Source organism: Mirounga leonina, unplaced genomic scaffold (assembly GCF_011800145.1).
Source record: "Mirounga leonina isolate KUSES-001 unplaced genomic scaffold, KU_Mleo_1.0 Mir_200, whole genome shotgun sequence".
Lineage (NCBI taxonomy): Eukaryota > Metazoa > Chordata > Mammalia > Carnivora > Phocidae > Mirounga > Mirounga leonina.
In genome coordinates this window covers 471,900-484,338 of record NW_023270503.1, presented here as the reverse complement: position 1 = coordinate 484,338, position 12,439 = coordinate 471,900, and the positions used below count along the sequence as shown (strand labels likewise).

Here is a 12,439-nt window from a genome sequence, read left to right as displayed (position 1 = left end):
TTTACAATTGCACCTAAAACCTTAAGATACCTAAAAATAAATCTAACCAAAGAGGCAAAGGATCTGTACTCAGAAAGCTATAAAATACTCATGAAAGAAATTGAGGAAGACACAAAGAAATGGAAAAACGTTCCATGCTCATGGATTGGAAGAACAAATATTGTGAAGATGTCCATGCTACCTAGAGCAATCTACACATTCAATGCAATCCCCATCAAAATACCATCCACTTTTTTCAAAGAAATGGAACAAATCATCCTAAAGTTTGTATGGAATCAGAAAAGACCTCGAATAGCCAAAGGAATGTTGAAAAAGAAAAGCAAAGCCGGCGGCATCACAATGCCGGACTTCAAGCTCTATTACAAAGCTGTCATCAACAAGACAGCATGGTACTGGCACAAAAACAGACACATAGATCAATGGAACAGAATAGAGAGCCCAGAAATGGACCCACAACTCTATGGTCAACTAATCTTCGACAAAGCAGGAAAGAATGTCCAATGGAATAAAGACAGTCTCTTCAACAAATGGTGTTGGGAAAATTGGATAGCCACATGCAGAAGAATGAAACTGGACCATTTCCTTACACCACACACAAAAATAGACTCCAAATGGTGAAAGACCTAAATGTGAGGCAGGAGTCCATCAACATCCTAAAGGAAAACACAGGCAGCAATCTCTTTGACCTCAGCCGAAGCAACTTCTTCCTAGAAACATCGCCAAAGGCAAGGGAAGCAAGGGCAAAAATGAACTATTGGGACTTCAGCAAGATAAAAAGCTTTTGCACAGCTAAGGAAACAGTCCACAAAACCAAAAGACAACCGACAGAATGGGAGAAGATATTTGCAAATGACATATCAGATAAAGGGCTAGTATCCAAAATCTATAAAGAACTCATCAAACTCAACACCCAAAGAACAAGGAATCCAGTCAAGAAATGGGCAGAAGACATGAACAGACATTTTTCCAAAGAAGACATCCAAATGGCCAACAGACACATGAAAAAGTGCTCAATATTGCTCAGCATCAGGGAAATCCAAATCAAAACCTCAATGAGATACCACCTCACACCAGTCAGAATGGTTAAAATTAACAAGTCAAGAAACGACAGATGTTGGCGGCGATGCAGAGAAAGGGGACCCCTCATACACTGTTGGTGGGAATGCAAGCTGGTGCAGCCACTCTGGAAAACAGTATGGAGGTTCCTCAAAAAGTTGAAAATAGAGCTACCATATGATCCAGCAATTGCACTACTGGGTATTTACCCCAAAGATACAAAAGTAGGGATCTGAAAGGGTACGTGCACCCCGATGTTTATAGCAGCAATGTCCACAATAGCCAAACTGTGGAAAGAGCCAAGAAGTCCATCGACAGATGAATGGATAAAGAAGATGTGGTATATATACACAATGGAATATTATGCAGCCATCAAAAGGAATGAGATCTTGCCATTTGCAACGACGTGCATGGGACTGGAGCATATTATGTTGAGCGAAATAAGTCAAAAAGAGAAAGACATGTATCATATGATCTCACTGATATGAGGAATTCTTAATTGCAGGAAACAAACTGAGGGTTGCTGGAGTGGGGGGTGGGGTGGGAGGGATGGGGTGACTGGGTGATGGACACTGGGGAGGATATGTGCTCTGGTAAGCGCTGTGAGTTGTGCAAGACTGTTGAATCTCAGATCTGTACCTCTGAAACAAATAATGCAATATATGTTAAGAAAAAAAAAGAAGAGGAAGAAGAATATAGCAGGAGTGGAGGAATGAAGCAGGGGAAATCGGAGGGGTAGACAAACCATGAGAGACGATGGACTCTGAAAAACAAACTGAGGGTTCTAGAGGGGAGGGGGGTTGGAGGATGGGTTGTCCTGGTGGTGGGTATTGAGGAGGACACGTTCTGCATGGAGCACTGGGTGTTATGCACAAACAATGAATCATGGAACCCTACATCTAAAACTAATGATATAATGTATGGGGATATACATAAGAATAAAAAAAGAAAAAAGAAAAAGAAAAAAAGAAAAAAAAAAGAAGAAGAAGATGATAGCAGGAGGGGAAGAATGAAGGGGGGGAAATCGGAGGGGGTGATGAACCATGAGAGATGATGGACTCTGAGAAACAAACTAAGGGTTCTAGAGGGGAGGGGGTAGGAGGATGGGTTAGCTTGGTGATGTGTATAGAGGGCACTTTCTGCATGGAGCACTGGGTGTTATGCACAAACAATGAGTCATGGAACACTATATAAAAAACTAATGATGTAATGTATGGTGTTTAACATAAATAATAATAAAAAAAAAAAGAAAGAAAATCCCAATCTACAAAATCTACTAGAACTAATAAGTGAGTTTGGTGAGGTGAAAGTATACAAGGTCAATACAGAATATAAAATACAGAATATGTAAAAATCGGTTGTATTTCAAATATATTAGCAAAAAAATTGAAAATTGATATTAAAACAATAGCACTTACAATATCATTAAAAACATGTAATAGGAATAAATTAAACAAAATATATGCAAGACTTATATACTGAAAACTACAAAACATTGCTGAGAGAAATATAGGAAGACCTAAATGAATGGAGAGATATGAACTAGAAAACTCAATATTTTGATATCTCTTCTTTCCAAAGTGATCTATAGGTCTTGGCATGTGTTTTATAGAAATTGGCAGTCTGATTCTACATTTTATATGAAAAAAGAAAACCTAGAGAAGTCAAAATAACTTAGAAAAAGAATAACAAATTTGGGGGACATAAACTACTTGTTTTCAGGAATTAGTATTAAACTACAGTAATCAAGACCATGTGTATTGGTGTAAAGAAAACACATTGATCAATAGAATAAAACAGAGTCTGGAAGTGTGCACCCACACATGTATGGGTAATTGATTTTTGTCAAAGTTGTCAAAAAATAGTCTTTTCAACATGATGCTGAAACAATGTACATCCATATGAAAAAAAAAATCATTAACCCAAACCTTGCCTGGCACCATATTAAAAACAAACAAACAAATAAAAACCCTCAAAATGGATCCTAGATCTAAGTGTAAGCACTAAAACTATAAAATTTCTGGGAAAAAATAAGAGAAGCACCTTTGTGACTTTAGATTTGACAAAGATTTCTTAGATAAGACACAAAGAGCATGAATCAAAAAAATTGGAAAATTGTACATCATCAAAATTTAAAATGTCAGTTATTCAAAGGAAACTGTTAAGAAATTAAAAATACAAGACTGAGAAAATATTTGCAAAACACTTATTTGATAAAAGGCTAGTATCCAGAATATATAAAGAATTCTTACAATTCAATAAGAAGTAGAAAAACTATCCAATTTGGATAGGGGACAAATTCCTTAAATACTTCATCCAAGACATATGCTGGTGAACAAGCACATGAAAAGATGCTCAATATCACTGGGGAAATACAAAGTTAAACCCACAATGAGATACTACTGCACACCTAATGTTAAAAATTCTGATATCAAGTTTTGATGAGAAATGGAATCTCACACTTTGCTGGTAGGAGTGCAAATGGTACAGCTACTTTGGAAGACAGTTGGACTGTTTCTTAGAAGAAATAATATCCACCCACATAGAGTCCAGAGTTTATACTCTTGGTATTTTTCAAGGAGAAATGAAGACCTATATCCATGCAAAGAACTGTATGCACATATTTATTGTAGATTTATTTGCAATGGCTAAAATCTGGAAACAACTCAAATGTTCATTAACTAATGATTAAGTAAACAAATTGCTGTATATTCGTACAGTGGCATACTACTTAGTGAAAAAAGGGCCGGACTACAGCCACCAAGCATAATCTCAAAAGGATTATGCTAATTGAATGAATCCAGTCATAAAAAGTCTACATACTGTATGACTTATGACAGTCTGAAAAAGGCAAAAACATAGGGACAGAAATCAGATCAGAGGTTGCCATGGGCTATGGTGTAGAAAGGGGACTGTGTGCATTGGGGCAGAAGGGAACTTTTTGGAGTGGTTGAAATGTTTTATATATTGATAGAGATGGTAGATACATGATTGTATAGTTTTATCAAAATTCATCAAAACTTACAATTGAAATTATACGTTAGTTAACCCAACTTTGTAAAGTTATACCTTAAAAAAACCAATGTGAAAAATAAATGAGAGAAAAATACCAGAATCAGCTTACCTGGCACCCTGCCTGAGCTCCGCCACAGCCCCATTCTCTGGCCTTGGCAAATCATCTAAGCCCTCTGGATCTTATTTCCATCTGTAACATGGTGACTATACCTTTCCTCCTTTCTTGGAGACATTAGGAGCCTGGAATGATGTCATAAGGTAATATTTCTTTAATAGAATCCAAAATATTAGGCAGATGAGAGAAACCCTTAAGGACTGAGGTTGCTTGTCTGCCTCTGTCTTCTTGTGCAATCCCCAAGAGAGTTGATTTTTAGGGCCTCTAGGAGCTTGTTAGCAGCCCAATAGAGAGAGCACCAGGATAGACTCTGGGCTCCCACCTCACACCTTTTATAAACCTTTGGAGACAGGCCACCTTGGGGCAGCTTAGCACTCACCCCCATCTCTACAAGGCCCCAGCTAGGAGTAGTACCCAGAGTACTCACAGAAAGGTAAGCCCCACCATGAACTTCTCACTGCTCCAGAGCTCCTAGTTTCCTTCCATCTTGAGGAAGGGTGGGTGGAGATCATTCGTGGTCTTCATATGGCTTTTTCCTTGTTGATAGATCAAAGAACTGAGTGATGCTTGGATTCAGGGAAGGTAGGGAAATACCATGTGAGGTTTTCCACTCTGAGTGACTGAAAGATTGAAGGTCAGAGCGGGCAAATAGAGGGACATCGGAGGGAACTGACTGGGGTAAAGAGTAGGGGAAGAATGAAGGGGGGTAAATCGGAGGGGGAGACGAACCATGAGAGACTATGGACTCTGAGAAACAAACTGAGGGTCCTAGAGGGGAGGGGGTGGGGGGATGGGTTAGCCTGGTGCTGGGTATTAAAGAGGGCATGTACTGCATGGAGCACTGGGTGTTATATGCAAACAATGAATCATGGAAAAGGAACACTACATCCAAAACTAATGATGTAATGTATGGTGATTAACATAACATAAAAAAAAAAAAAAGAGTAGGGGAAAGAAGAGTGGGAGAGCCAAGGAAGCTATTTAACATGGTCAGGACAGAGTAGCCTGTATTTACAGACCCTCATACCTTTAAGTAAACCTAGAGATAATGCAGTACTCCCTTTCATATTACAGAAGGAAAAAGGGATGGATGGATGGATGGACGGACAGAGAGACAGATGGATAATGGCAAAGGCCTTGGGAAACAGCAGGGACTGGCAGAAAAAGAACAAGTTCTCCATTCAGAACAAACTCTTGCATATGTGACCTTCAACCAACAAGTTAAATTTTTTGAGCGTCATCTTACTCATTTGTAAAATGATTACTTATCTTCAAGAATGTTTGCACAGTTTAAATGTAACATATAATGTAGTGACATATAATGGAATATGTATATTTATGTAAACCTTAGCTTTCTGTTTTATTTTTCCTTTCATTCCTTCTTTTCTCCTTCCATCCCTCCCTTCTTTTTTCCCTTCCTTCCTTTCTCCAAGGTCCCAATGCTAGTAGAATCTTGTTTATAACAGAAATAACAAGCACCTGGACTCCAACTCCACAGCTCTTTCAACTGTGCTGAGTTGTCATCCTTGTAAACCAGAAGAATGAGAGAGGGGGAGGGGGGGGGGGAGAAGGAAAAAGGGGGGGGGAGGGAGGGAGAAGGAGGAGGGAGGGAGGGAAGAGGAAGAGTGGGGAGAGAGAGAGAAGAAGAAGAAGGGGGGGAGAGAGAGAGAAGGAAGAAGAGGAGGGGGAAAGAGAGAGAGAAGGAAGAAGAAGGGGAGAGTGGGGGAGTGGAAGATTGGCTGTGCATGGCTTTGTGGAGAGAAAGAGCTACATACAACAGATTGGAACAGAGAACTTGAAGGGTACCGACGCTTGCATGAACAGGCAGAGTGGGAGATGATTGGACAAAAGCATCCAGGATGAAGAGACCCTCCTGCTGCTCAGAGCTAGAATGAGCTCTTGTCACTGTACTGTGTGACATTGGGCTGTGTCCCTGCTATGATTTCAAACCCAGATTGGGCTTGCCTTAATATTAAGCTAGGAAAATCCATCTGGGAGAACATTTCCTATGGTGACGAGGGATCCCTACAAATATCCTCTCTCTTCTCACCACATAACCTGCATCCACAAATTGCCCGTCCCAGAGGTGGCAGGTGTTGGGGTATTCCTCTCTCTCTCTCTCTTTTTTTTTTTTTTTTTTAGTTTCAGAGGTAGAGTTTCATCAGTTGCATATAACACCCAGTGCTATCACATCATTTGCCCTCCTTCATGCCCATCACCCACTGACCCCATCCCCCCTCCCCTCCAGCAACCCTGTTTGTTCCCTATAGTTAAGAGTCTCTTATGGTTTGCCTTCCTCTCAATTTTCATCTTATTTTATTTCTCCTTCCCTTCCTGTATGTTCATCTGTTTTGTTTCTTAAATTCCACAAAGGAATGAAATCTTACGGTATTTGTCTTTCTCTGATGGACTTATTTTATTTAGTATAATACCCTCTAGTTCCATTTATGTCATTGCAAATGGCAAGATTTCATTTTTTATGGCTGCGTAATATTCTGATGTATATCTATACCACATCTTCTTTATCCATTCATCTGTCAATGGACATCTGGGCTCTTTCCATATTTTGGCTATTGTGGACATTGCTGCTATAAACATTAGGGTGCATGTCCCCCTTCAAATCACTATGTTTGTATCCTTTGGATAAATACCCAGTAGTGCAATTGCTGGGTCATAGAGTAGCTCTATTTTTAACTTTTTGAGGAACCTCCATACTTTTTTCCAGAGTGGCTGCACCAGTTTGCATTCTGTTGGGGTATTCTTGATGAGTCCCCCTGCCACCTTTGATCAGACTCCCAGCTCTGCCCCTCACCATCTGCCTAAACATGGACAAGTTACCTTACCTCTTTGTGCCTCAGTTTCCTGTCTATAAAATGGGGATTATAATAGTATCTACTTCATAGGATTATTTGAGATTAAATGAGGTAATATATGTAAAATACTCAGAACAGTGCTTGACACATAGTAAGATCTAATTAAATCTCAGTTGTTATTATTACCTCCATTATAGATTTTTGTGTGGATTGAATGAAGTAACACGTAAAAGTAACAGGTAGAAAGTGCTTGATAAATGTTACCTGTCACTGGCTGTCACTCCAATCCCAGCACTTCCAGGAAACACTCTCTTGTTACTTGTAAGCTGACTTCAAATGCTACATACATTTTGCTGGGTCTCCCCAGCACTGGGTGAGAGATTGTATGCATGGGACAAACTCAGAAGAGAAGAAATTTATCTTCTCTAGTCATGGAACAGGAGGAGATGAACCATGAGGAAGGGATTACTGCCCATCTGCTTTTTATGGAATGAAGGCAAGAAGGGTTCAGAGAAACCTTTTGGCTCCTTCATTCAGCAGCAATTGCTGCCTTCAAATCTCTGCACAGCAGACCTCCTTGGTGGCTGAGCAAAATGTCCCCAGCCCCAAGAAAACAAACACCTGACCTCAGAGGGAAATGAGATGGGTAGTATGTGTGGGGGAAGAATCCAGCTATGCCTGGTGGTCTTTTTCCTACGCTTTTCAACACAGAGTAGCAGAGATTCTGTCTTTTCTCTCTCATATTTCAGGAAATGGAGAAATTCCCTTGTTGTAAGCAAGCCCTCTTTCGTTATTAAGGAAATTTAACTTGCCCTTCTTTTAAAAAAAAAATTTTTTTTTAAAGATTTTATCTATTTATTTGAGAGAGAGAGAATGAGAGACAGAGAGCATGAGAGGGAGGAGGGTCAGAGGGAGAAGCAGACTCCCTGCCGAGCAGGGAGCCCGATGCGGGACTCGATCCCGGGACTCCAGGATCATGACCTGAGCCGAAGGCAGTCGCCCAACCAACTGAGCCACCCAGGCGCCCTTGCCCTTCTTAAGTGTTGCTGCATGTCTTGTCGCCTTCATCAGTCTGAGATGCCTCCTTCCAGGTCGTTTCCTGAAGCCCAGGGAGTTCAGTCCTCCCCAAGTTCCCCTGTCTCCTCCCACCAGTTCAGCTGGAAGCTCTCTTATTCACAGGTCCTGCTGATCCAGGTAGGTAGCCTGTCAACCTCTCTTAGAACTCCACATTCAAGAGTCTTCCTCCCCAACTACACTGTGATTTTGCTTTTACAACACCCAGGCCAGGAAAGCTGTATTTGATGGGGAAACCATGATCCCTGCCCTACCTCCAGCATTCTGGAAGGGCATATCCAGGAGACATATATCTCCTGCTCAGGGCAAGGAGGCATTGTCATTCTGCTCTGTGTCTGAGTGTAACCCTTGGTAGAGCTAAAGTTTGCCCAAGACGGAAGTTGTGATAGAAAACATAACCCAAGTGTACAGTGTCTGAGAGGTCGGTGGCTGGCTTCCCACTGTGGGGATCAGTGGTAGTCCCAGGTGGGAGGTAGATTCTGGAAAGGAAGGCATAACCTGTGAAAGGCTAGCAGTCTTCTTTCTCCCACTGAGGGTCAGCATTGGCCTGACAGAGTTTGAGCCCAACAGACTGCCAACAGTTTTCACAGGAAAGGACAGAATGGAGGTGCCAGGTGTAGTGTAGAATCTCCTGTGGTAGCCTATTAGCATAATCTACCTTCTTTGTCTTGTGCTATTGATTTTGAGTGGCCCTCTGGTGTGACTTTGGGCAAGGTACTCCTCATAATGGTTCAGTTCCCCACCCCTTTCTCCATATGCAAGTGCTAGAATGATCCAGGTTATTAATTGTCTCATCAGAGGAGGGGAAGATCAATTAAAAACTGGAGTGCATAAGGAGGACTTCCTTGAGATGATGGGACATTGACCCAGGACAGAGCCTTGAAGGACGGAGTTTTGATGTGTGGAAAGGAAGAGTGTTCTGGTTAGAAAGGAGCACCAGCACAGTCATGGACAAAGGGTGGCCTACCAGAGCAAACGTCCAGCAGAAGGGGGCCCCTAAGTTACCTTTCCAGAGCTATTGATGCAGTCACATTGAAGAACTTTTGACATCATGGGTTCATTCTTCAGTTATCCAGGCACTTGTTGGGTAAACCAAACTGCTACCATGTGCAATTGAGTGGAAACTAGCTAAATGTTCCCTGGGACTTCACCTCCTCTCTCTTCCCTTGGAAAAGCTCCTGATCTCCAACCCTACCGCCTACAAAATCATCAGTCTTCCCCATATCACTTAATAGCAACTCCAGTTGCTCAGGCCAAGAATCTTGGAATCATCCCTGTACCTTCTCTTTCTCTCATACCTCATGCCCAATCTGTTAGTTCCACCACCAAAATACTTGCAGAATCTTACTACATTTAACAAATAGACAATTATTGAATAGAAGAATGGATGGATGGATGGATGGATGGGATCTTGACTTTTATGAATAGCTGTAGTGATGCCAAGACCTGAAGAGTTAGGAATATCTTGCTTTTCTTTGTCACACACAATGTCATTTATAAAGCCTCAGTAACAACATAACCAAGTAAGAGGCTGTACAATGTTAAAGTGTGGATTTGGGGAGTCAGACAGTCCTGGGTTTGAGGACTGGGCTACTTATTTAATCTTTAAAAACATCAGTCCTGATTATATAGATATAATAGCAGTTACCCCATAATGCTCTGTGAAAATTAAATAAGAAAATTAATATGAAGTTCTTAGCACAATACTCATAGTTCACACTTTAAAAATGTAGTCAGTGCTTTCTTAAATTGCCTTCATGTCTTCCATATTTGGCCTCTGAGTATTTCTGTACTCTGGTCTGCTCCTTGCTCCTCTCTTTGCTCACTCTCTTTTGCATCTCTTTTTGATTTCATGACTTCTCATCCTCCTACCTTTCTTTATGTTGTTGCCACTCTCCTATATTGTGCTTTCTAGAACCTCATACATTCATCTATTCATCGAGCTAGTCAGAACCACTATGCAGTCACTATACACCAATACAACCTTAATAGCTATTAAAATGTTGTGAAATAGCCAGTGTCCTGTACCCCAGAGTAGTTTCTTCTGCCCCAGCCCCTTCTCTGACATCCCCTGGATCTCAGCCTGAGACAGCAATTAAAGAGTTCACGTCTGGCATCATGGGGGCCTCCAGGAGACTACTCAAGCTCTAGGCTGGTAGGTGCTCACGCCATATTCCCCAACATCCAGTAACCTCAGATTAGGTGCCTACAATGTGTCTCTCTCCCCCTTTGGCAGGTTCAGGTCTTCTCCCACTACAGAGCTCAGCAGCAGCCTATGGAGCCAGATGCCTGGGGGAACAGGACAACTGTCATTGAGTTCATCCTTCTTGGCCTGACAGAAAACATAAGACTGCAACCCATCCTTTTGGTTGTCTTCCTCTTTGCTTACCTGGTCACCGTTGGAGGCAACCTCAGCATCCTGGCTGCCATCTTGGTAGAGCCCAAACTCCACACGCCCATGTACTTCTTCCTGGGGAACCTGTCTTTGCTGGATGTCGGATGCATCACTGTCACTGTCCCTCTGAGGCTAGCATGTCTCCTGGCCCACCAGTGCACAGTCCCCTATGCTACCTGCATTTCACAGCTCTTCTTTTTCCATCTCCTGGCTGGTGTGGACTGTCACTTCCTGACAGCCATGGCCTATGACCGCTACCTGGCCTTCTGCCAGCCCCTCACCTACAGCACCCGCATGAGCCAGGAAGTCCAGGGAGCCCTGGTGGGCATTTGCTGCACCAACTCCTTTATCAATGCTCTGACTCACACGGTGGCTATATCTGTGCTTGACTTCTGCGGCCCTAATGTGGTCAACCACTTCTACTGTGACCTCCCACCCCTTTTCCAGCTCTCCTGCTCCAGCATCCACCTCAATGGGCAGCTGCTTTTTGTGGGGGCCACTTTCATGGGGGTGTTCCCCTTGATTCTCATCTCAGTGTCCTTCGCCCATGTCACAGCTGCAGTGCTAAGAATCCGTTCAGCGGAGGGGAGGAAGAAGGCCTTCTCCACGTGTGGCTCCCACATCACTGTAGTCTGTATCTTTTATGGAACTGGCTCTTTCAGTTACATGTGTCTGGGCTCAGTGTCAGCCTCAGATAAGGACAAGGGGGTTGGGATCCTCAATACTATCCTTAGCCCCATGCTGAACCCGGTCATCTATAGCCTCCGGAACCCTGATGTGCAGGGGGCCCTGAAAAGGGTGCTGATGGGGAAGAGGCCACCTGAATGAGAAGGCAGGGTATCAACATGCTCCCCCTTCCCAAAGCACCCCCTGACTTTCTCATGCTGAAGGTGTGGATGTGGGCAGTGGGCATCTTCAGCGGTGGGTTGAAGGATAGGAGGAAAGTAGATAGAATGGACCAGAGTAGACTATGGTTTCCCTTGGGCTGGGGAGAAAAGCTAAAGCTGGTAGAAGATGGATGAAAGAGAGGTGGGAGACAATTACAATGTGGGTCAGGAAATGGGACACAAATTAGCTATTCTTTTAATTTAGTGAGTGTTCAATTGAAATATGTTTAAAACGCTAATAAAAGCAAAATGTTTGCACCCTCCATCTGCCTTTGAAGATAAAATATATTTGTACCAGAGTATGGGGTGTGGTTTTCAAAAGATTTTTCTTCAGGAAATAAACCCAGGACTGTGAAACTAAATTGGGGTTTGACATAGCCTAGGAACAGGCTGTTAGGACCTGTCAGAACACCTGCCAGCTCTTCTTCAGAGCAACACTGTCAAATACCTGTTTCTGAAGCCAGTGTCCCCATCCTGAGTAATCCCTGGGGACACCACATTTTCATGTCTGTGTGTGAGCTGACTCAAAGCTCCTGTGCCAAAAGCATGAGGATGGATAGCACATATTTCAGGAGAAGAAGCACTCAGAATACCAAGGTGTGTGTTTTTTTTTTTAATTGGCAAAATTGATATATATAATGGGCATTCCGTTTAATATGTGTAGATACTTAGTAAAGGTGAGGAAGGAAAGGAAAAGAGAGGGAGATAGTGTTTGCAGTTTACCAGTGAATGAGTACTGGAAACCAGGATTTTACCAAAAGGGCAAAGGTAAGGCAGTCCAGAGAAGAACAGTGAATAGAATAATAGCACATTTCATGTGCTGTCATGGCCATTTCTAGAATTTTTTCTGTGAACCATTTCAGACATTTCCTGGCCCACAAGTGGGAAGTCTGAGAAGAGTGACTTTACTTGGCATGCTTTTTAATTGCTTGAGGAGGGCAGCATGGAACCCTGAAGAATATTTCCCAATCAAATGGACCTACAGTCATTCTCCAAACCCAGCCACATCCCAGGGCCCGCTAAACAGTCTCTAAGACTCTCTTACGCCCGCACTGTTGCCCCCCTGCAGGCAGCTGCTTCCTGA

General features: G+C 42.5%; 1 protein-coding gene across 2 annotated transcripts in view; it reads left to right on the top strand.

Moving 5' to 3' along the window:
* LOC118025178 (olfactory receptor 139) overlaps positions 1-11,973 on the top strand; it is a 274,130-nt gene extending 262,157 nt beyond the window's left edge. For both annotated transcript variants that reach the window (XM_035027516.1, XM_035027517.1), the window contains one exon: positions 10,310-11,973. In XM_035027516.1, the coding sequence (XP_034883407.1) occupies positions 10,310-11,296 (987 nt within the window). In that variant the 3' untranslated portion in view covers positions 11,297-11,973. The remainder of the gene's footprint in view (positions 1-10,309) is intronic.
* The last annotated feature ends 466 nt before the right edge of the window (positions 11,974-12,439 follow it).